The 22489-nt window shown below is 42.6% G+C and overlaps 1 protein-coding gene across 4 annotated transcripts in view; it reads right to left on the reverse strand.

Annotated features, from left to right (window-relative positions):
- Positions 1-22489, reverse strand: part of pip5k1ca (phosphatidylinositol-4-phosphate 5-kinase, type I, gamma a) — a 45842-nt gene that overhangs the window by 8329 nt on the left and 15024 nt on the right. For 3 of the 4 annotated variants that reach the window (XM_037116045.1, XM_037116047.1, XM_037116049.1), the window contains exons 2-16: positions 18275-18306; positions 17348-17434; positions 16874-17004; positions 16607-16724; positions 14212-14364; positions 11352-11651; positions 10373-10581; positions 9570-9653; positions 9270-9318; positions 7032-7116; positions 6078-6239; positions 5453-5594; positions 5166-5198; positions 4777-4896; positions 1585-1855 (exon numbers count right to left, since the gene is read on the reverse strand). In XM_037116045.1, the coding sequence (XP_036971940.1) occupies positions 1585-1855; positions 4777-4896; positions 5166-5198; positions 5453-5594; positions 6078-6239; positions 7032-7116; positions 9270-9318; positions 9570-9653; positions 10373-10581; positions 11352-11651; positions 14212-14364; positions 16607-16724; positions 16874-17004; positions 17348-17434; positions 18275-18306 (1976 nt within the window). Of the gene's footprint in view, positions 1-1230; positions 1265-1584; positions 1856-4776; positions 4897-5165; positions 5199-5452; positions 5595-6077; positions 6240-7031; positions 7117-9269; positions 9319-9569; positions 9654-10372; positions 10582-11351; positions 11652-14211; positions 14365-16606; positions 16725-16873; positions 17005-17347; positions 17435-18274; positions 18307-22489 lie in introns of those variants that run through there. The other variant, XM_037116046.1, reaches the window with a different exon arrangement.

Genomic DNA, 22489 nt, shown 5'->3' on the forward strand with positions numbered 1-22489 from the left:
CAATAAAAAGGGACAATAAGATCAAATTTCAAGCCGAAGCAGCGGTTTGAGTGTGAGGACAGCTATTGGCAGCTAATGCGAGTTTGAAACCAAAAAAGTTTTTCCATATTTTGTCACATAATCAAGAATATCGTTATGGCAGAAACAACCTGAAATTTCCTGATTTTATTTCAGGGCTAGCACCTGAATGTTTTTTCAACAGAAAAAAAAAACACGGACTGAGTGACCGTGCGGAAACCTGAAGTGTGGGGGATGATGAAGTGATGATGATGAAAATGGAGATGTCAGAAACAGACAGGGAGGATGACGAGATGGCGAGTTGGCTGACTGAGCTGCTGAGTGGTCAAACTGAGCGAAAGCGGTAGTAATCGTGAAAGTTTGTCTTATTTCATATACAAGAAAAGTGGAGCTTTGCCTCTTCACTTTGGCTCTTTGGCAGCGTGTAAACAGCAGATGAAACATCGTACTCTCACTTGGCCACTCCCGGCCTGTCTCTGTGTACTTACACTTCAGGATGAGCACAGTGCTACAGACCCCCTGCTGCTGTGTACAGAGAGTCGATCCCCTCCCTTTGAAGCGTGAAGCCAGAGCTGGTCAGATGAGAGGGCTGTTAAATAACTGAGGGAGCTCTTTGACTAACCTGTTGGCCATTAGGATTTCTCATGCCACATTAGAGGGTGTTTGATTCCTGATAGGAGACACCCAGCAGACGGACGAGCTGGGTGGGAACATTTCTATCTGTGACTGTGATCACTGGCTGCGCTCTCCATCCTCCACCTGACACTCATACATTCATTTATAGGTGCGCTTTTGGGCACATTTAGACCTGCCAACACGAGGCCATCTGATGATAGCTGGTTGCTTTTAGTAGGACGATCCTCTCGACCGAAACACTTCATTTGTTATTCAAAATGTAAATGCTGAGTGTATCCCCAGCCTTGTTGATGGCCATATTAAACAGGAACTGCAGAGTGATGCTGACATGCTGCTACCACTCTGCAAACACCCCAAACCAGAGCGCACACTGCAAGACACTGTGTTTAAAGGAATAGTTCGACATTTCGGGAAATACACTCAAAGCGAGATGATTTATACCACTTTTCTGAATATGCAGCCAGCAGGTGGTTAGCTCAGCTTAGAATACAGTCTAAGAGTAAATGTCGAAGTATTCCTTGAAGTGAACGCACCACACACTGCAAGCAATAACTGCACACACGCGTATTCCCATACCGGCTTGAGTCATTACGTCCATCTGTCAACGCCTCTGCAGGAGAGTTTCACACAGCTCAGTCCTCGACTTCATCATGTATTCATCACGGATACATTGTTCATTGTAAATGAATCTTGTATTAGCCAATACACAATGATTAAATATTAAAGATGATTTGATGGGTAAATAAAAATGTCAAACTGAAAGAGATGAGAAGGGATGAGAGCTAGTTTTAGTCTGAGATGTGCTTACTTTCATATTATTTGAAACTGAAATAGATCTGAAAGGTGTATGTGCATGTATGTGTGTACGTGTGTGTACGTGTGTGTACGTGTGTGTGTGTGTGTGTGTGTGTGTGGATGGTTTGTACTTACAAAGTAGATATCTGTGATTGGCACGTCATCCTCATCGTCGACTGAAGCCTGGCTGGTGCACCCTGAGCCAGACATCTGGCTGGCTCTGTCCGCCTCCATCACCAGCTTGGGACTGGACGGGGCCTCCTTGGCTGCTGCACCAGGGGAAGAGGGAGCAGCTTGGGCAGACGAGGAGGAGGCTGCTGCTTCGGGCGCTGGCGAAGAGCTGGAGGGTGCTGCTTCTGCTGCTGCGGCATCGGGAGCCTCGGCACCAGCTGCTTCCTGAACCTCACTGTGGGCAGGCGGAAATTGGATTGTTTGAGAGCCAGTGGATGCCTGGGGCGTTCAAAGTCTGACGCTGTGGGTCGTCCTCAGACAAATCAAGACAACTGCCATAGATTCAGGTATTTTAGCAAATTGGCACCATGAGAAAGAGGCTTAAGTATCTATCAATAGGCCTATTGATTAATCCATTAATTTTCAACCATCAAATTAACGTCTTACTATTTTGAGAATCAATCAATTGGTTTGAGTATCTTTGTAAGATAAAATCAATACATTCTCTGATTCCAGCTTCTTTAACACAACTATTTTCTAGTGTCTTTACTCCTCTATGACAGTCAGTATCAGTGGGCTGATGATTTTGAAGCCTTTAGTACAAAAGCTTCATGTCGTTTAAGGGCAAAATAAACAAGCAGGTTACCTACAAACACACAGCAGACATTAAGAGCCACTGATTGGGTCACTTGCAATAAGCCACTTTCCTGCAGCAGGGCAGAGGAGCAGGACCGGGCTATTAGTGAAATCTAAAATTCAACAGCTGTGTGTGTGGGTGTTTATCTGCTTAAGCTCCAAGATTCGCCAGCTGGCTGTGCGCTGCCACAATCCTTTATTGTTCCTGTCCAGACCATAAACTATTAAGAAGGATTTAGGCGCATCCACACTGCTTTCTCAGCTTCTGTGTTTGAGCTTAGCTCCGACTGAGGGAAAGCTCGGCAGTTGGCCGTTGAGGCAAAAAAGCCAAGTTGGCATCTCCAAGAGAGAACTGATTGGCTGAGCTAATGAGGGGGACAGGATGGGGGTTGCCAGGCAGAAAGTCTCTCTGTCACCCCATCTCTCAGTCAATTTACACATTTTACAAAACTTCACATATACTGTATCATTGTCTATCTAGGTATCAGCCTTTCTTTACGTTTCAGTTTTTTCCCTTTCTAGTCGCTCTACTCTCACACTCCTTCAACCAGTTCTTCAGCTGCAGGTGAGTAAGTGTCAGCCAGAAGGAGTGGGCTCAGTCAGATGGTTAATTCAGTTGCCTGTCGATATATATCAGCCGCCCTCACCAGCCCCCTCTCTCCTCTCTGCTCTCCGGCTCCTTCCAGACCCCCGGGTCATATGTCTAGCCACTGCCTTCTCAGCATCAGACCCAATTATTCACTTGGTTTCCCTCGGCACTCAGACGCCCCGCTCCTCACTGACCTAACCCGAGTATGAAAGTGAGCCCTACTGCCATGATCTGTTTGAACTGAGTTTATATCATGCAGCTTACAACAAGTGTTTTTGTCTATAGTTTTTCAGTGTCAGTGTTTCATGTCTCTCCTTTCTTTTTTTCAAACTAAACTAAAATTCCAAACCAATTAACGTTAATTAAAAACCAAAGTATCAGGTCACTCCAGCTCTATGGGAGCCGCCCAGAGGCCTGAGGGCTTCTTGCCCCACTAACCTACTTCCACTGGCTGGTTCCCCCCAGTCAGGGCTCCTTCGGCCCCACGTCTGCCTCGCAATGTCATCCCATAAAAAAAACCAAAAAAAACCAAAACCACACAGCACAAATTAACATGCATGTGTGCACTCTCTCATAACCTGATTACTTAGAGCACGTACAGCTTTATAAAGTGCTTGCGGCATTTAGCTGTCCACAACAGTAGACCCCAGAGTCCTATAAACAAATGGGTCAAGCTGCTTTCTGGGCTTATCTGTGAGCCATTTTAGAAACTATGTGTGTGTATGTGCATGTGTGACAGGTGAGGCATGCTAATCCAACAGCTGGCTGAGCACAGGTGAGACACTGGCAGGAGATTATTTATAGCGTGGTACCAAACTGAGTCATATTGATGATTGGGGTCATGACGGACTGATCACAGCTCTGCAGCTTATCTGTCCTGTGTCGGGGTCACATGTATGTTGAGAGTGTATGACACAGCTGAATGTTTCTGTTGGTGTTAACAGGGAAAAGACACCAGAATGTCAGTGTCATGGTCTATTTAGTGTACATAGATATATCTAACGTTGTGGGAGCTGCTGTGTTTAAAGGTGTACTTATTTAGACAACACTGTTTGAAAAAAACTTCTGTCAAAGTTGGTTAAGTTTGAATTTATGTCACGTCATGAAGGAGCTGTTACCATTAGAAACAAGGTTCTCTGTGAATCTTCCAGCTAAATGCAGCTGAATCAATGGCCTCTCAGCTTGAGGACAGCAAACTAACGTTTCTGCACTACTGACTTCCTCAGAATCAGTCACCATATTAGTATTACCATCTCCAAATTGTGCAGCAGAAGTCTGATTATAAAATGTATATATATTTTAGCCAATCAGGCTTATGTTGTTTTGAGCCTTAAAAAGAGTTTTAAAGAGAAAATCCACCACAAAACAGACTTTACATGGTGCTATATATACTTTGGTTTAGTAAAGCCAATATATGAAAACACACAAAATAGACTGAGCTTGCAATTTGAGCATTATGGTTTAAAAGATGACTCCACTGGTTTAGCACGATCTATATGATTGTTGGATTGCCATATGGACAGTTAAAATCAACAGAACATTGATATATGTTTCCAAGATTTTGTGATCTACCCAACTTTGTGACATGCTAATACTCAGGGTTCCTATACGTTCTAATACAACAAATTCAGGGATTTTCAAGGCCTTTCCAAGCCCAATTTCCTCACATCTTCTTTTCTCTTTCTTTCCCATCCTTCTAATAATTGATTTGTTTGTCGTCTTTGCAGTGGAGAGTGCCCAGATCAAGCCTCTCCGAGTTTTTTTTTTTTACACCTCTCCATCACATTTTTTATGCTCATGTGGACATTAATCAGCATTTATTTGTATATGTGTAAACCAAATAAATACAAAACTCTAAAATGTACAGCACGTTGTTGGTAATTCATGTAATTTTATCAAACAGTATGTGTGTCACTGTGTTGGTGGTATACCTGGGTTCAGCGCAGGGCTGTGGAACGGAGATAGTGGGCTCACTGTCGTGTCTCTTCAGCTCCACCTCCACAGTGATGGTCTGCTGATCCTCCTCACGCACACGCAGCTCCTCCTGGGTCCTGAACACAAACATAACACACATCAAATAACACGCGGGGAGGAAATGAAACACGTGTGAAAAACAAACGCTGCCACATCTTAGCAACGGGAAGAATGGGCCTACTCATAAACACACCAGCCAACAGACTGACCTCATATTTTCTCCTCCACCTACCCACCCACCACACCCAAAAATGCCTAATGCCGTGAAAACTCGGAAAACAGCTCAGTTAATCCTGCTAAAAAAAGGTTTACGAAGTGAAAAGCAGAATTCATGCCCCTGACTCACCTTCCGTCATGGCTGAGAGACTGGGTGTGCCTCCTGGAGACAGAGGAGACAGTGTCAGTACAAGCTGTCTATGCAAGCTGCTAACACTCAACACTCTGGTGTGGCTCCTAAAATACCAACCAAGGATGCCATAATGTGAATTTTCTCTGTTTAAGTTTTAATCTAAAGCTTTAGGTGAGATTCACCCAACAAAAGACATACATACTAGAACAGTAACAGTCCTCAGATTTTAACGGATGACGCCAGTGTTTTTAAAGTATACGTGCGCATGTGTGTGTGTGTGTCACCTGTAGCGGGGGTGCTCGGCTGTGTCAGAGGGGGACCTCTCCGGGATGGACAGAGAGGTGGTGGAAGAGAGAGTGGTGGCAATTGACGCTGTGGTGGCCTCCTCAAATGACGGAGGAGTACATGGAAGAAGATCTGGTCGCCCTGGAGGAGACACACACACAAACACAGACATTATTTTTTATATTTATCTTTGAGAAGGCTGATAGCTGTTAATTTTCTTTTTTTCAGAGCTTAATTCACTTTGTTCTAAGTGCTGCTCTGCTTGTGTAGCCTTTTGTTTCCCATGGCAACAGCTACAACCCTGTTATTTATCAAGGGTTGGAATGATCAGCAGTGTTATTGTTTACTGAAGGAGGCTGTGAAACATTTTCATGTCATGCAGAGAGAAGCTGCCTGCAGTCGAAGACTAAACTCTCTAACTTCTAACACACCACAACAGGAATGGAACCAATCACAAGGCTTGTTTACAATAACTTACAGGTGCATCACTTAGTAGCTATTTTCTAAAAATCTCTTTCAACTAAAATATATGTTTGATGCTTTAACATGTCATTACTAACAACACTTTGACTAACATGGGGTTAATTCGCTTCGAGTGCAGCACTGTAAACAGGCGTTATTTACCTTCGTCCTCCAGCGTTGGGAAGCTGCGAGCGCCTCGCAGGTCGTAGATATTCTCATCTCTCTCGGAGGGCAGCTGGCTGGCTGACCAAGCAGCACCAGGACCGCCACACTTCGGCACTGACAACGACACACGACCCTTCTTGGATGGAGATGACTTCAGAGCTGTGGGACAATAAGTATTAACACATTAACGGTCAAATATTATGCCCATTTTAGATTAACAACTTAATTGTGGGTGTCTACTAGAAAATCTTTACATACTTTAATGTTCAGGAAACACATATTTTTCTCATACTGTCAATCACTGCTACATCTCTATTCATCCTCTGTCTGAGCAGTCTGTTTAAGTGACTGTGTCTTTAAGGCCCCCCTCCCAGAAAGCTCAGTCTGCTCTGATTGGTCAGTTCTCACAGGCCTGAGCGGGCGACGTTGTGATATCACAAGCTTACAGAAGGCCTGACTGCTTGTTCACAGTCACATTTTTTAATTGAGCTGTGTGCATTTCTCTTTAGAATCAGCCTCTTGACTTTTATGTATGACCTGATAGTTACATGGCAGCTGGAGCTGTTTTATGATCAAAAAAAGACATGAAAAATTTACTGTGTACAATGCGTGACCTTTAAAGAGCATATTATGCTGTCAAAATGAACTAGTTTTTTGGAAAGTAAAGGTTTTTAACTGTTTTGTCCGCCTGCCCGATTTTTCATAATTGCTACTTTCTGTGTGATAATCTTTGGAGAGGGATGAAAAAGGATCAAATTGATGTTAAACTTTCACATGACACGAAGCAGCACCTAATAAGGCTGTTCGCTGCTGCATCCGATTTTCCTGTCAAGGCTCGGCAGTAAAAGAGACAAAAGCCTGGCATCTGACATGCCGCAGACATAGCTTGTCTGTGGCTCCTCCAACACAGCCCTGTCTGACTATGTAAGGCAGTGTCTAAACTGAACTCACAGGAGCTCTTCTTGAAAACTGTGCTGCTCATGAATTTGAAGAACCTGTCAGCGTAGAAGCCCGGCCGGTGGACTGATACGGTGTCCTGAGGGAGAGACCGGAGAGATTAATGAGACAAACAGTGCATGAATAAAATAATCAATCCTGCGCTCACAGTAGATTAATATGTAAGTCTATCTACTGCCCCATTTCAGTAATTCTTTTTCTCTAGGTCAAACCACCAGACAGGGCAACACATACAAAAAACAAAACCAGTGACGGACGGAAACACAGTCGGGACAAGGCTAGAGACGCGTCTCTTCATTATTTATGTTGCAGCAGACTGACAGATGACACTTGGTGTTTGGTGTTTACTGACAGATGGATGAAGGAGACTGAGGAAGTGAAGGGAAAGCAGCTCGGTTATTATTAGGCATTTTTGTATCCGCATCACCGGACTTCTCTATGAGTAACATCTTTGAAGGCATCCACCAAACCGAGCCAACTGTGTGTAACACAGAGGGAGCGAAGGAGTGGATGTTATCATCAGCAACAGTGACGCACACGACGCTGTTACAGGGTTGCTTGCTCTCCCACACATGTCTTGCATATGAGCGTGTTTCAGAGTGGGAGAGTGGAGTGAGTAAGGAGAGGGATTATTCACAGGACGGAGAAAAATCTGTCGATGATGTAAAGTGCAAACCGTGGAGCAGATGAAGGGGTGCAAGCTGCCTCGTGTCTTGGGGAGTATCTAGTAACTAGCCATTGTAACTGGATTCTGTTACTGAGAAAAAAAATGTGTTATTAAATTACACTTGGCTCTGATCTACCAATAACATCAGTGTGCATTGCTCACTTTGATTTGATTTGTTGATTACATCGAGTTTATGTGTGTTAAAAGTAATTTAACGCTAAATGTTTTCTGTGCACATCAAAACAGGCTACATATTTAGGTTTTATTAAGCATTTTAAAATGATGTTTTCTGATCAGTATGACGTCACAATGAGGTTGACCTTTTGTATTACCTATTATATTTTTAAAAGAGTAACTAGTTATCTGTAAGCTTTCATATTCCAAAAGTAAGCAATATATTGTCTGAGCAAAATAATAATTCAGCTAATTCTTATGTAAAATGTAGTTCTAGTATGTGTTGGATATAATTTTTTGATCATCCTTTGTCTTACCAGCGGGAATTCAGAAATGCTTTGCAAGCTCTGGTTGCATTAATGCAACAAAGACTGTGACCTTTAAGTACTGAAATCAGAACTGACAGCTCACTTTAAACGACACTATATGTTGTGTAGACCAGCAAGAGCTGCTAATCGCCATGACTCGGGTCCTGTTTGTTTACTATATACAGAAGAAATGTATGTGGTCATGACATTTTGGAAACCCAAGTGGCATACAGTGTGCACGCTTGTAATTCAAATACAATAGTAAAGAAAATGTATCTTCCGATACTGTGTGCCTCTCTCTCTCTGTTTCTCAAGCCCGATTAAAGGCTTTCTGTTTATAAAGGTGATTTACTGCAATATGAGCAAAACTCAGTAACGGCTAATCTTTGTGACAGTGACAGACAAAATGAGAATGAAAATGGACTAAACAGATAACTAGGGCTATTGATCGGCATACGGTTCACCTTCAAGTAATCTACATCTCTTCTTAAAACTGATTTATGATCTGCTTTAATAAACAAACACACCCACGATAATTAATGTGTCTAAATAAACATGTGTGCGTTCACTTCCTCAATAACTGTGTGAAGAACCGTGAGGGCAGCTCTACTGGGCCAGGAGGATATTATACAATTATAGTCATAGTATCAGCCGTGTGGGTTGAAAGAGAGCGAAATATACAGATAAGGTAGGAGACAAGCCGACAGAAAATAAACATTGAAAAACAGATTGTTCTGCCAAACGTGAAGCTAATAAAAGTCCTCATGGAAAACGGAGAAAAAGCTTGAGGCTACTGTTTATGAGGTCTGGTGCTCACTAAATGTAGCTGTTGTTCTTCTGTGTACTCTCCTAAGAGACTTTATGTAAATAAAACCAGTCTCGTCTCTGGATAATGTGATAATACAGTACAGGAGCAAGTTAAGACAGTTACAATTCCATATGTTTTGTTAGCTGATTACAAAAGAGTCAATGTGTTGTACTGATAGATGAGTTGAGTCCCTGTAAGTGTTGCGTGTGTGTATATGTCATGTCTTTGCATCTGATAGGCTCTGTCTCTATATAAGAAAACTATTAAAAACTCACCCCGTCGTGAACCAGAGCCTTCCATGTGTGCTCCAGTTTCTTGATGAGCCTACAGAAAAGCACAGAGAAGCACAGTTTAACACAGTGACGTTAGATATGTTCTATACATTACGGTCATAGGCAACATGCCAGTAGGCTGAAAACCTTGAATGTGCTGTCTGAAAGTATTAAGCTGTTTGAGTGCGTGGGTAAACAGTAGGTATTCCATATATAATCATTTGCCTTGTGATATCTCCAGCCTGTGACTCACTGTAAGATTAAGCTAATGATGGAAGAGTGGTGGCCAAGTGTAATGATCACCTGTAAGACTGCAGGATGTCGATGATTCCGATGTAGAGAAGAAGTCTCTCTCCTCTTCCGTTCACAGCCGGGATACCGCCCATCCTGAAATGAAAAGCAAAATGAAAAGTATGAGGAGAATGAAATTGTGTTTATTCCTGGAGCCTTTGTGATTCATTCTGGCTTTGACTGCAGCAACTTCTTTCACTCCAGCCAATGTTAACTGTCTTAATTTCATAGCTGGCAGTTTTTTGGCCACTAACCTTTTAATCCCCACTGAACCTCAGTACAGCCTGAGATCTCCTGGCACGACACTGCTGACACCTCTTTGATGGGTAAATCCTACGTTTGCCTTCAGGGTCACTTGAAAGTGGAGCAACCTGCTTCAGTGTGACCTTTTAAATCTCTCCTCAAGCCTTGTTTTATAAGCTTGTCGCCATTTCCTCTAAAGGCATGTTCTGCTGCAGCGTTTGATGAGAATGTAAACAGGTTGAAACGTCTATCATATACTTGACATGTGAAATATTGTGTGTGATTGGCAGTTTAAATTCAAGCACTAAAATCATCTGAACTGTCAGTTGAAGCACTGTGAAGAAACTTTTTCTGAGAAAAGCTGAAGAGCTGATGAGCTTTTATAAAGCATATTAATGTTGATATATATTGTTATATTCCACTTTATTTATTAGCCTTAATATGAATAGGTGCTCATCAAATGGAAATCAGAGACATGCACACCCCTTTTTTTATTACAGTCCTGTGCCAGCAGTCACATTTATCACCCAGCTCCTTTGCCAGCAGCTCCTTGTCTCTCTGGTTTAACTCACGTGTCGTCAGTGTCGATAGACCCTCCGCAGGCGGCTCCTCCCTGGATTGACTCCATGGCTGTGGAGTACAGGGCCTTCTGCTGGGCCACGGGCCTCTTCTCATCACTGCCGCCCTGGGAGCCCTCCATCTGCCTCTCCCTCTCCGCCTGGTCCATGTTGTGAACCCCGAGCAGTAGACTGTAGTCCATGATCTTGAAGCTTTCCAGCACCTGAGCGACAGGACACATGAAGACAGATGAAAGTGTGCAGTGATTGACAAAAAATGTGACTTGCGAATCAGGGTGAAAGCTTTTTATCCAGAGTTTTTCTTAAATGCTATGCAGAAGACACTGAGCTATATCCAGTGATGCACTAGCATGCATACATCAATAAACAATGTATAGGATAGCCAGTGTGTGCAGATATACAGTGCTCCCTCTGGAACACATGCACTATAAAAGTAAATGTGAGGTGGTGATTTACAAGAGAGGGGCAGGCCTGCTACCAGACCAGACACCTTGTTAAACCTCTTGCTCGTAACAAAGCTCTGATTTACAGAGAAGGATCCTGGGAAACACTCTCATAAATAGCTTTTCCTTTCTCTGCCCTCATCACTCCTGCTTCCCTCCAACCATGATGCTCTATTATTAATCAGGGCACCGTAAGATTCCTGGGTTTTCCAGCTCTTATTCTTCCTTTTGTGGGCTTTCTACTCTACCTCTTTCTACTCTCTTACTCCCTCCCTACTCCTTCTCCCCCTGAGACGCTGCATTATGGCATAACTTGATCCTTATTCTTATCATACCTCTAATCCCTCCCTCTAACCATCACAGCCTCACTCTTTTGAGGATCTCTCTGGAGACTCCAGATCAAGGTGTTATGTGGATCCTCCTTCAGAATCAGTAAACCACACTCGTCGTCTCCCCCCAAGCTGGTTCTCCCTCCATCCTGCCATCTTCCTTGTCTGTCTGTCTGTATCCTCTCCCTCCATTTAACTCACCAGGCAGTCTCTCTGTAGAGTCTTGACCAGCGCGTTGTAAGTGTCCTGGTCTAGCATCAGTCCATCCTGGAGGTCTTGCATGAAGTCCAGGTCTTTGAAAGTGGGCCTGGCCTTCTCTCTTTCCTTCTTGGACGCTCGCCTCTTGTAAGTGGAGCCCTTCAGGTCGTATTTGAGGTGCATGCGAACCACGCGGGGAAGGACGTTGTTCATCACCACCACACGGATGTTCTTCCCACCCGACTGGACACAGTAGAGGCCGAAAAACTTGGGCAGCAAAGTGCGAGGGTTCTGATTCAAGTTCTGTAAGAGAGAAAAAGAAAAAGTGTGAGATATGAATCATCTTTGAAGGTCTTTTAAACTGATTTCTGCTGCTGTGCTTTGACAGGATGTTGAGGTAGGTCTTAACATTAAAGGGAACAGATCTGAAGAGCTTAATCAAGATTTGTGAGGGGAAAAGTTGAGTCGGACACCACAAGATATTTAATCACATTTAACAGGACTGAATATTTAAAAGTGCCCGGAACAAGATGAACATGAACACACAGGAAAATGCTCAAGTTTTGGTGTCTAAAGATTGACAGGAACCTTATTTATATACAATTCTCTGTTATCCAGCTGCAATAACATGATCAACTCAAAGGAACAGTTCACCCCAAAATCAAAAATACATATTTATAGATATTCACTGTAGTGATTGTGTGTCTTCTCTCGAACATAATAGCATTAGATGGCGCTTGGCTTGTGAGGCTCCAAGTGTGAAAAAATACATTTAATGACCTGATTACTAAAGATAATCACAGAATTTACATCTGTCAACTCTATCACCCTGGAGAAGAAGCATGCATCATGGACGAGCGCCACGAGCTAAGTGCCATCGAGTTCAATTATATTCAGGGAATGGCAGACATCTCTATGGTTACTTTCTCCAGACTGAACAACTCAAAACAATCTCGATTAATAAACAACACAGGTACTTTGCCCTATTTTTTAAAATGCTTTTGCTTTGTACTCAATACAAGACTCTCCCCTCAATCACCAATCTGTGCTGAATACCTCAGTAGTCAATCCAAAAAAATGAGGTTAGTCTGAGCTGGGTGCGCAGTTGAAAACCTGCTTTGACCTTGGGACCAGGGCCAGCTCAGTACCATTAGAGAAATGAGAGGGAAAAGGGAAAAAAGATAGAGTGAACCACGGTCCGTATAGTGATAACACACTGCATTCAAGGGAGGAAATTACTTCTAGAGAAGAAAGAAAGTGAAGCACAAAGAGTAGACACGTAGGATGAATGTGGAAGTGTGGCTAAAAGGCCCTGTAGTTGTGAGGCTTTCTGTGAATGACCTTCAGATGAGAAAAACTGGTCAAAAAAAGCAGAAAAACTAAAGAAAGGCAGTGCAGAGAGAGAGAGAGAGAGAGAGAGAGGGAGAGAGAGGGAGAGAAAGAGCATCCTCTGCCCTCAGCCACACACGACCCTTCTGTCAATGTTAAGAGGGCAGAGTAGTGATGAGCCAACAACACAGACACGTGAGGGAGAGGAGGGAGAGAACGGAGCGACGGAGAGCAAATGTGAGCATGAAAGACAGGCGGAGGGAGAGAGTGTGGATTAGAGCACGGGGCAGAGCGAATGATAAAGGAAAGTAAATTACACTGAGAGTCACAGCAGCAGGGAGAGTGATAAGACGTTAAAACGTGAGAGAGGACGGACTATAATAGAAGGAGCGGATACACAGCAGGGAGAGCGGTGGCAGCAGTGGAGTCGGTATTATATCACTGTGATCTGTAGGCTGCCCAGAGCCAGACTCCTCAGCCAGCCCGCCACCGCCAGCCAGCGTGGAAGACATCAGCAGCTCCACCAATGACTGCCTGCATGTTGCCTGTTATGTTCGCTACGAATACAGATACATTTTGCTATGACATGTACAGTCTTTCTGTTTAGTTTTTGTTCTTTAAGTTGATGTTTCTGTGTGTCTGTAAAATTGTATCCATCTACCTTATGTTTTCTGTTGGTTTACCTTGTGTTTGTCTTGGCATATGTTTGATTTGCCAGTCTGTTTGTTCTTCTCTGTCCTCGCTTCACCTGCCCTCGCCTCAGGCTACTGCAGGAGCCTGAATTACTGTACCTAAACTAAAGCTTTTTCCTGTCTTTCTCACCTCAGTCCAATTACACCTACGAAAATGCTCCAGAGCACAACCAAAACCATGGAAAAGGTCATAGGAAATGTGCTGAGACTTTAACGTGCCTGAATGATTAAATGAATTCTTGCAGTGGTCTTCAGCCATGGCTGTCGGCACATGAACAAACACAAGGCTGCAGGGCCGTGAACCTTAAAGGGGCTGGAATGGCAGCATGGACATACATGGAGCTGTTGCTGGTTGAGTTCGTTCAGAATGAGCCCGCAGACTGTGGAGAGGGTGAGGGGGGGTGCTGCTGAAACACACTGGCCAGTGTGTTATGAAACCGCATGGCCCCGGGTTTCAGTCGGAGATCATAGCGCTGTTATGTCTGCTTTAATACAAAAAGGACGTCACGCTCGGAGGAGAGATTTCCAGGGTCTTACATAAACCTGAGATCTAAAAATATGTCTCAAAATAACACCAGCAGGGAGTCTGCATTGAATGAACGCGTGAGTGGTGCTTCACCACTTTTTGTGCAGTGTGTATGAATCTGTGTGTGCATATCCCCTGATAATATCAAGCTCGTATATTTGTAAGCCTGAGTTATATTCACTCGGCATGCGTTACCCTGCATGTTTGATGTCTACCATGAAGGGAAAAGGGGGGAAAACTACTGAACATGAAAGCAACTGTTAAAGCTCACTGGCTGAAATGCAGAAGCAGCTTTTGGATTTCGCATTACACTTACCATGTAGTATCCAGGCAGTAGCTTCTGTAAGAATTCAGCCTCCTTGTGCATCACAGTCTTGATGATGAACTCGTCATCCTTTGTAAGGTAGAAGACTGAGCCACTCGCTCCGGGATTGGACAGCTCGATCAGAGGCTCATTACATAGTGAGTACTACAGGTACGCATGGAGAACACACACAAGAACAAAGAAATATTGATTAAAACACTGAAAAACAAATTGACAGTTTTAAGCCGATCTGATCTTGTGGAATACCCTACAATTAGCCTCAACACACCCATATAAGGCATTTTCTGATTACCTTTGTCCAGATAAAGTTATGGTTTGTAGGTGTATAACCCTAACCTTGATGAAAAGATAATAACTGTGGGTGAAACAAAGAGTGAGAAACATGTACATTAACAAATAGATTACACTCATTTAGACGTCAAACAAAAACTGCTTTGAAATTCTCACTTTGTTAACACATGCATCAGACTGCTGCTGGCGTGACGACGAGCTCAGCCCATTCTCTCCCTCCCTCTCAGCTGCTTAAAAGCAGGTAATGACGGACATGATTTTTTTAAAAAAAGGTGAAGCTGCCCCCACATACCTTCTGCTAATGGCTCACTTTTAAAACACCCCTCTCAGAGCAGCCTTACATTTAATTTCGTTCCTGTTTTCCACATAAAAACACGGCTGAACAGTGGTTGGTGGGAATGAGGGGCTTATGTTCGAATGGTTTGACTGACTGCAAATGGTGACATGCAACAGTGCCACATAAAAGGATGTTATCTTCACACCAAGAGAGCTAATTTAACACACACTAAAGTCTGTTATAGATAAAACAGCCTTAAAGGTTAGGAAATGTAAGAGATGAATACATTTACTATTAAATTGTCATCTGTTTGCGCAAAAGTCTTATTTATTTTATCTTTGTGTTTGTAATATCTAACACAACACAATGATTTTTCGCTGTATGCTCAAACACAAGCCAAATGAATATCACAGTCACCAGTTCTACTGTGACGATTTAATGATACTAAGCCGACTGTCCATGGATTTTGGACTGTTTTATTACATCAGACTGGCACGGCCACAGGGGCATTTGTGACTTTAGTTTGACCCTGGCAGACAAAACAAACAATCAAAAATGTATTCTCAAATTCATTGACGTGAAAACATTTTATCAAAATGCTTTCTGCCTGCAAGCCCTCATGAGTGCTGCGTGACATCACATGCAACACATGCAAATACAGAGCTGAAACGGGAAGAAACCCCAAGAGACTGAGTTAAGACTGGAATCACCAGCTTAAACCTGCTCACAGTATCGACTGGGAGAGGGCCGAAGAATTAATAAAAATTATGAGATGAGGTTAATTATGTAGATTATCTTTATACAGCATGAACATGTATTTAATGCGTGAATACTGTAATTTCAGATTTGTCTCGTTTGTTGTAATTATCTGACAGTCATGCCTAGTTTTGTGGTGATCTTAAAATATGTTCTTATAAAGCTGCTCCTCCAAACACCTCATTAAGACCTCTGTGTAAAACTCCTCTAAGGGTGGACTTACTCTGATACTATGCAGCGTGATTACTTTACTTTGTTCTACCTCCACAAGAGGTCTAGATTTAGAATCAGGTGGAGAGCACTGCCCCTCTAATTCAGGACATTATTCAGCTAGGCCAGTCAGACTGAATTAGAGCACCCCTGTCCCTTAAGGTAGTGTATTTCTAATGTTAGAACAAGCTGCTAAACCCTGAACAAGTTAGTTTATATTGATCTTTAGTTGCTGATTGTGAGAGAGGTTTCCTTATAAACACAATCATACCAAAAACCCTTAAAATATGTCCTTTGATTACATGCAAGTCCCCAGATGACTCATGTGTGGACATATGGTGATGAGCGACCACGGGCTGGCTGAGAAGAGATGTGGTGTTTACACGTGGTCGGAGTGCCGATGCATTAAAGCTGTGTGCACATGGCACAGACAGAAACACTGACTAAGCAGTGTATGTATATTCTGCTACACTGCTCGGGGCAGAGCGGTGAATCATGCAGCCTCCGGGTCCTCCAGGCTGATGAAGGGTGACAAGCTGCAGACCTTCCCTCCCTCTCTTCAACCATCCTCTCTCCTCCTTCTCTTGTGCTGTTGCATTGCCTCTCGTCCTCATTCTTTCCATCTCGGCTACCCACTTCTCATCCAACGTTCTCGCCATTTAGCAATAGATATTATTTACTTTCTATCTTGACATCTTTCTTTCTTTAATCTGTGTGTTCTTTCTTTCCTTTCCAGTCACCCCCCTTCTCCTACATCCATTACAGCTTCTTTCACTTTGTGCTATGTCATTCAAATCCCTCTAATTCATTTTGGCCCACAGATAATACAGCTATGAGTGAGTCAAATCTTACCAGGTAGTCATCCGGCCTGATGCCAAACAGTTCTCTGAAGTAGCGGAAGGCCACTGGAGCGTATGTTTTAAAGCGGAAGTCTGGGAAGTGGTGGGCCGGAGTGAGGTTGCTGCCTTCACTGAAGAAGAGAAAAATACCAGAGAACATGAAATGAGAAGACAGTTATCAAATATTTTCAACAGGTAGGTTGGGAAGAATCAATATCAATGAGCACATTAATATAATTTCAACCACATGTGCACTGGTTTGTGTGGTTGCAGTAGAGACCTGGGGAAAAAGATGCTCTCGACCACATAGAAGTCCTGCATCAACACATCTCTCTCCGGCTTGGAGCTCAAGTTGCCCACCGTGTAACCGATGCCCAGCTGGATGGCACCTTTCAAGGCTGAGGATGTGGTCTGCGGTGAGAGGGGTGAGGGAGATACGATGAGAGAAATACTTGCCCCTTCTTTAACCTCACTGTCAATGTGAGTCAGGATAAAGGCCAATCATTTATACATTTCACATTTGTTTCACTATTAACAAACAAAGGAATGCTCTATAAACAATTTCAGCAGCATTTCTTTATTTTAAAGTTGTAACTGATGTGAAATACCAAAAAGCTAAAGTTTAATTAACTAAAGTTAATCATTTATTAATGTTGGTTATTATGAAGTTTTACATAAAATCATTGGAATGTAATGTTTTCAACGTCTCGACATGTTTAGAACTAGAAGACAGATCATGTGCTGCCTACAGCACCTTCTTGTAAGTAGTTTCCCCTGATGCATCCACCCCTCTGTGGCCGATCTTCTTTCCCTGACCCGGCTGGCCTGAGGATGAGGGCATCTGAAAAAGAAGGAGAGGCACTTTAGGGTATAACAGGCAACTGGAGGGTTGGTACCTGTTTAACAACATTGATTATTTAAATGCTGAAGACTGTGGAGTGACACAGTATTAATAAATGAGTGCAGGCTTCAATCTTATATATTATATATTATATTATATATTTGAAAGTAAAATGTGAAGGTTGGTTCATCTGTTCTTAGGATCTTTAATTTGTGGAACTCTCACTGTGCACAGCCTGAGGTCTGATAGCTCATGATTTTTATTAAAACTAATTCAGGAACTGTTTCAATGGTCAAAGGTGCAGATGGATATTTTAAATCTGAAGCTGGACAACCAACTTAAATATTTCTGGTGCTGATATAAGTCATTTTCACTGAACTTTTTGGTTAAAGTTGGCATGCCAAGAGAATTAAATGTCCTCAGTGGACTCAAATTAAACAAATTGTGCAATATTTGCAACTGTCTGCTTGAAAGCACAGCACAGTAGCTGCAGTGCCAGATGGATGGGATTTAGTACCAAATTAGGAGGATTAGCATAATGTGAGCCAAGTTGTCGAGCAAAGACAAAGAATACTAAAGTGATTTTGAAATAATGTGTTGATTGCGCTTTCTAGTAGTCTGTAGTTTTCAAGCACCAAGAGACGACAATCATGTACGGCAAATATTTACTGACCCAAATATTAATCGAGCCAAATAATAATTGCCCGACATCCTTAGATCAAACCTTTGTAGTGGTTTCAGTAGCGTCTGGCTAAAACCAAAGAACTGTTAGCGATTGATATGAAGGATCAAACGTGAGCTAAACAGAGCAGATGATCACAGGGACAGATGGAAGCTCACCTCTGTGATGAAGGCTTTCTTAGCAGCAGCATCTGAGAGAGAAAAAGGGGACAGACAGAGATGTTAGTTGCACCGAGACGGAGAGAGTCCATTACTCAGCATCATTAGCACTCTCCGTGACAATGATGAATTCCAAAGGGTGGACATAGCAGTCCAACATTATGTAATAACAGTGTCAAACACAAGTAGGGGCCTGTCAGCTAGAGCAACTGCAGGAACTAGTACTGTCAGCTACAAGGGCACCAAGTCCTCTGTAAAGCCCCATGTACTTAAGCGTGTGTGTGTGTGTGTGTGTGATAAATGCATTTTCAGCCACGCTTGCGGCACGAATCTAGCAAAGGCAGGGTCGGTATGTCAGTTCACAACTTTGGTCCAGACTGAAATATTTCATATTTATTTGATGGACTGCCACAAACTTTCGTCCAAACATTCATGGTACTCAGTGAATGAGTGACTCTGTCTGATGACTTTGCTGACTCCCTGACTTTTGGAATGTCTCATTAGCTACTGGATTGATCCCACCAGCCAACTACTCTGATAATCTGTCCATCCTTTCAGCGATTTTCATGCAAAGATGTCAAACATTTGCTGCTTAAAATGAAAATTGTTGGGTTATGGACACATGGCTAATCATAACAAATAATCCGCAGATTAATCAATTCTGGAAATAAACGTTAGTTGTAGCGCTAGATGCCACTAAAATCTGGTGCTGTGTTCCCCTCAGGATGACTTCTAATAACTTTGAAACAATCCCACATTTCATCTAGCACTACTATTATGTCAAAACCTCAATTTGTCCAATACAATAGTTTATGACCAAATACCCAAAAGTCCAGTGACATTCTCATTATCCTCAGTTTGTGTTATGTGTTTATTACACAGGTTAGCAAGCTCACGTGCTAAATTAAGATTGTATACATAACAAGTAAAATACAAGCTAAAAGCATGTTGACATTGTCATTGGGAGCATGTTAGCAGGACGTTTTTAAGCCCTAGGCACAAACAGCCACTGAACCAAAGTACAGACTCATCTACAGTCTCATCTTGTTTTGACTTGCTGAAATACCTAGTAAAGTAAACCCGGCCAACACAACCGGGCCAAAAACATAAACATGTGTGAATCTCGACTGAAAAAAAGCTCAGACATCCTTTGACTCAAGTTGGTCTCCAGACCCGTCTTATGAAAATAACAGCCCTGCTAAACTTAAATCTCCTTTGAGTTCGTTGGAGTGGGAGTATACCACACGCTCACACTCCTTTACAAGCTTTACAATGCTAATATTATCTATGTTGTAATTTGCTTCCCCAAGATACAAACAGCACACACTACATATCGAACAAATGAGTACAGCAGTCCTGCTACTCCATGTCGTATCCATTTTTACTCTAATAACAGGATGTACGCAGGCAATCAGAAGCCTGTTTTTCGCCAGGAAGGCCTGAAATGGATGCATAATTATAGATGTATAACATTCAGCATAATAACGAAGAGAGGCCGAAGAGGGCAGGAAACAGATGAACAGAACGCGAGCAAATGAGAGAGTGGAAAGATAGAGAGAGGTGATGAGACGGGGCTTCAGACGGCTGAAGTGTGAGGCTGATTGATTCCCTCTCCGTTAATCATAATCATCAGCACTCGTATCAAACATAGCTGCTCAGATGGTGGAATTCATGGAGAAACTGCAGACATGTTCATACCAGCCACAACAGTCTGACTTCTGTTCACACTGAAACTACAACTAAATGGAATTCAGCCATAATTACTTTTATCAATCGCACCTGTGCAAAATTTGATCAAGTAAAATTACAATTGTTCTGCCAGTAATTGCCCCACAGAGTGCACCCACATGCAGGATTGGGGTGGAGTTTTTTCATACATAGAAGTCGCATCCACTCCAGAAACAGTTTAAAGCAGGTGCTGGACCAATAGAAGATAAAAACCAAAGAAGATTTTGGATGTGCTAATATATTTGCTCTGAAAGGAGCTACAGTGTGCAGACTTTTTCATTATTAAAACCAAATTTCATACACTTTAAATATTATGTAATTATATATTTTAAATCTACTACACATCAGATTATTTTCATAATTTCATGGAAAGAAAGTGGTCTTCGTTTTGAGCAAATACGCACAGTTCTCTTATCAGTTTGGCACAAGGTTGTAAGAACAAGCCTGCAACTAACAATCACTTTCACTGTTGATTAATCTGCTAATCACGTTCACGCTGTCAAAGACTTGTGATAAATGGTAATCACAATTTTCTAAATTACTATCACGAAAGCAGCAAAAGGACATTTAAATTACAGAAATTAACAGAACAGTTATTTTCTTTTGATAAACTGATTGCTGCAACTCAAGTGCGAACAATGAATTAGCGCCCAATTGTCTTTGTTCGGGTGCTTCTGCTGCCTCTGACTGCGGTAATAACCAACTTGTACCACTATTAACATTAGTATAATTATATAAATTTTGCTAGGGGAAAAAAAAAACATATTAACAGTAGGTTCCTTCAGCCACAATACACCTTTGTGATTGCAGAAACTTTGGCTTGTTAAGGCAGGAAAATCACAGTGATGACATAAATGCTGGTCCTGTTCCATCACGTGTCCCAATGAGCTATTCAGGTGAGCGAGTACGCACAGCGCCAAGACCTCATCTGACTGGAATGCAGCCGACATTAATGTTTTTTTAGTACACCTGAGCTTTTCCTGTGATGACATGTCAAAATATCTCCAGTGAAATGAGCTAACACATTTGTTCCTCAGACGGGAAAGTTGTCTTTAGTTTTTAACCTCACAACATTAATTACAGCTCCATGCAATCATTAAAATGCACAAGAGAGCCGGCATGCTAAACCAATGTACAGCTAACAAATGTCCCTGTTTGCGGGACTAATAAAGGAATTCTGACTCTGATAATATTAATATTATAAGTGACAAACGTTCTTCTTCTCCTATGACATGCTGTCAAAATGTCTGCCGTGAAATGGGTCTTTTAACTCTTGCAATTTCGACCACTGAACATTTCAGGCCAAATAAGGATGAAAACAGATGAAACGTGACTTTGACCTACACGTGACAGGAATCAGTCTCCTTCAGCAGCTGAGACCCTCACAGCTAACCTATATAAAACAGTGTCACTCAGAAGTGGGATAGCATCTTCACCGCCTCACTCTGGGCTTGAATTGATAGCCAGCCTTCTCTCGACTCTGTGTGCCTGCCTGCCTGCCTGCCTGCCTGCCTGCCTGCCTGCCTGCCTGCCTGCCTGCCTGCCTGCCTGCTTGCCTCTCGTGGATGCCCATGTGACTGAACTACAGAATAGCCTGTTCGCCACCCCTCCTCCTGCTCAGTCTCTCTATCTCTCTTCCTCAGTCACACACACACACATTTGCACTGGGATGAGCAAACCGAAGCGTGCCAATGCAATCCCGGCAACGCTCCCTACAAGCTGGAACATCCAGGGAATAAAATTGCAGAGAGAAAAAAAAAACCTGCTGGTGAAGGAATGTTTGCAATGCAGATAATTAAAGAGGAGGTTCTTCTGCTTTTTAACCACACCGTACTATTCATCTGCATCTGTAGGTCCAAGATTGTGAATGTATGTGGCTCCTTTACATTTCTCCTGGCATTTCCAAATGTCTGTTCCCTGTGAAGTGAACATGTATTTTTGTGTGTGTATGTCATGAATCTTATTGCTATCTCTTCCTTTCCACGTGCCTGCACCTGTTTGGACTGCCCTCAGTGTGTGTGTGCATGTGCAGGTATGTGTGAGGGAGTGTGACTGATAGCTGAGACCACCAATTTCAAGGCACAGTGTGTGTGTGTGTGTGTGTCTGAGCATGTGCTACATCTCCACCTACACGATGACTGTGACAGTTTAACCAGAAACACAGACTCATTTGGACCCACACCATACAGCTAATAAGTAAAGCTCCAAATATACTGTATAAATACAAATAACACAAGTACCACAGCCTTAAATAAGATGACAATGCTGCTGCTTGGCAACTTAAATCTAACTACAGTTCACATAATATATTCTGATTACATTGTCCCTGTACTGAAGTAAAAGATGCTGTGTGAAATCTCCAGTAAGATGATAGCCAAGATGATGGGATAGCACCAGGCATCAGAGCAGTTTCTTTCCATGGGCGGTGAGACCCCTCAATTCATCCTTTGCACTAAACATTAACATAGTTAGGATAGTTTTCCTTTT

Source organism: Acanthopagrus latus, chromosome 11 (assembly GCF_904848185.1).
Source record: "Acanthopagrus latus isolate v.2019 chromosome 11, fAcaLat1.1, whole genome shotgun sequence".
NCBI lineage: Eukaryota > Metazoa > Chordata > Actinopteri > Spariformes > Sparidae > Acanthopagrus > Acanthopagrus latus.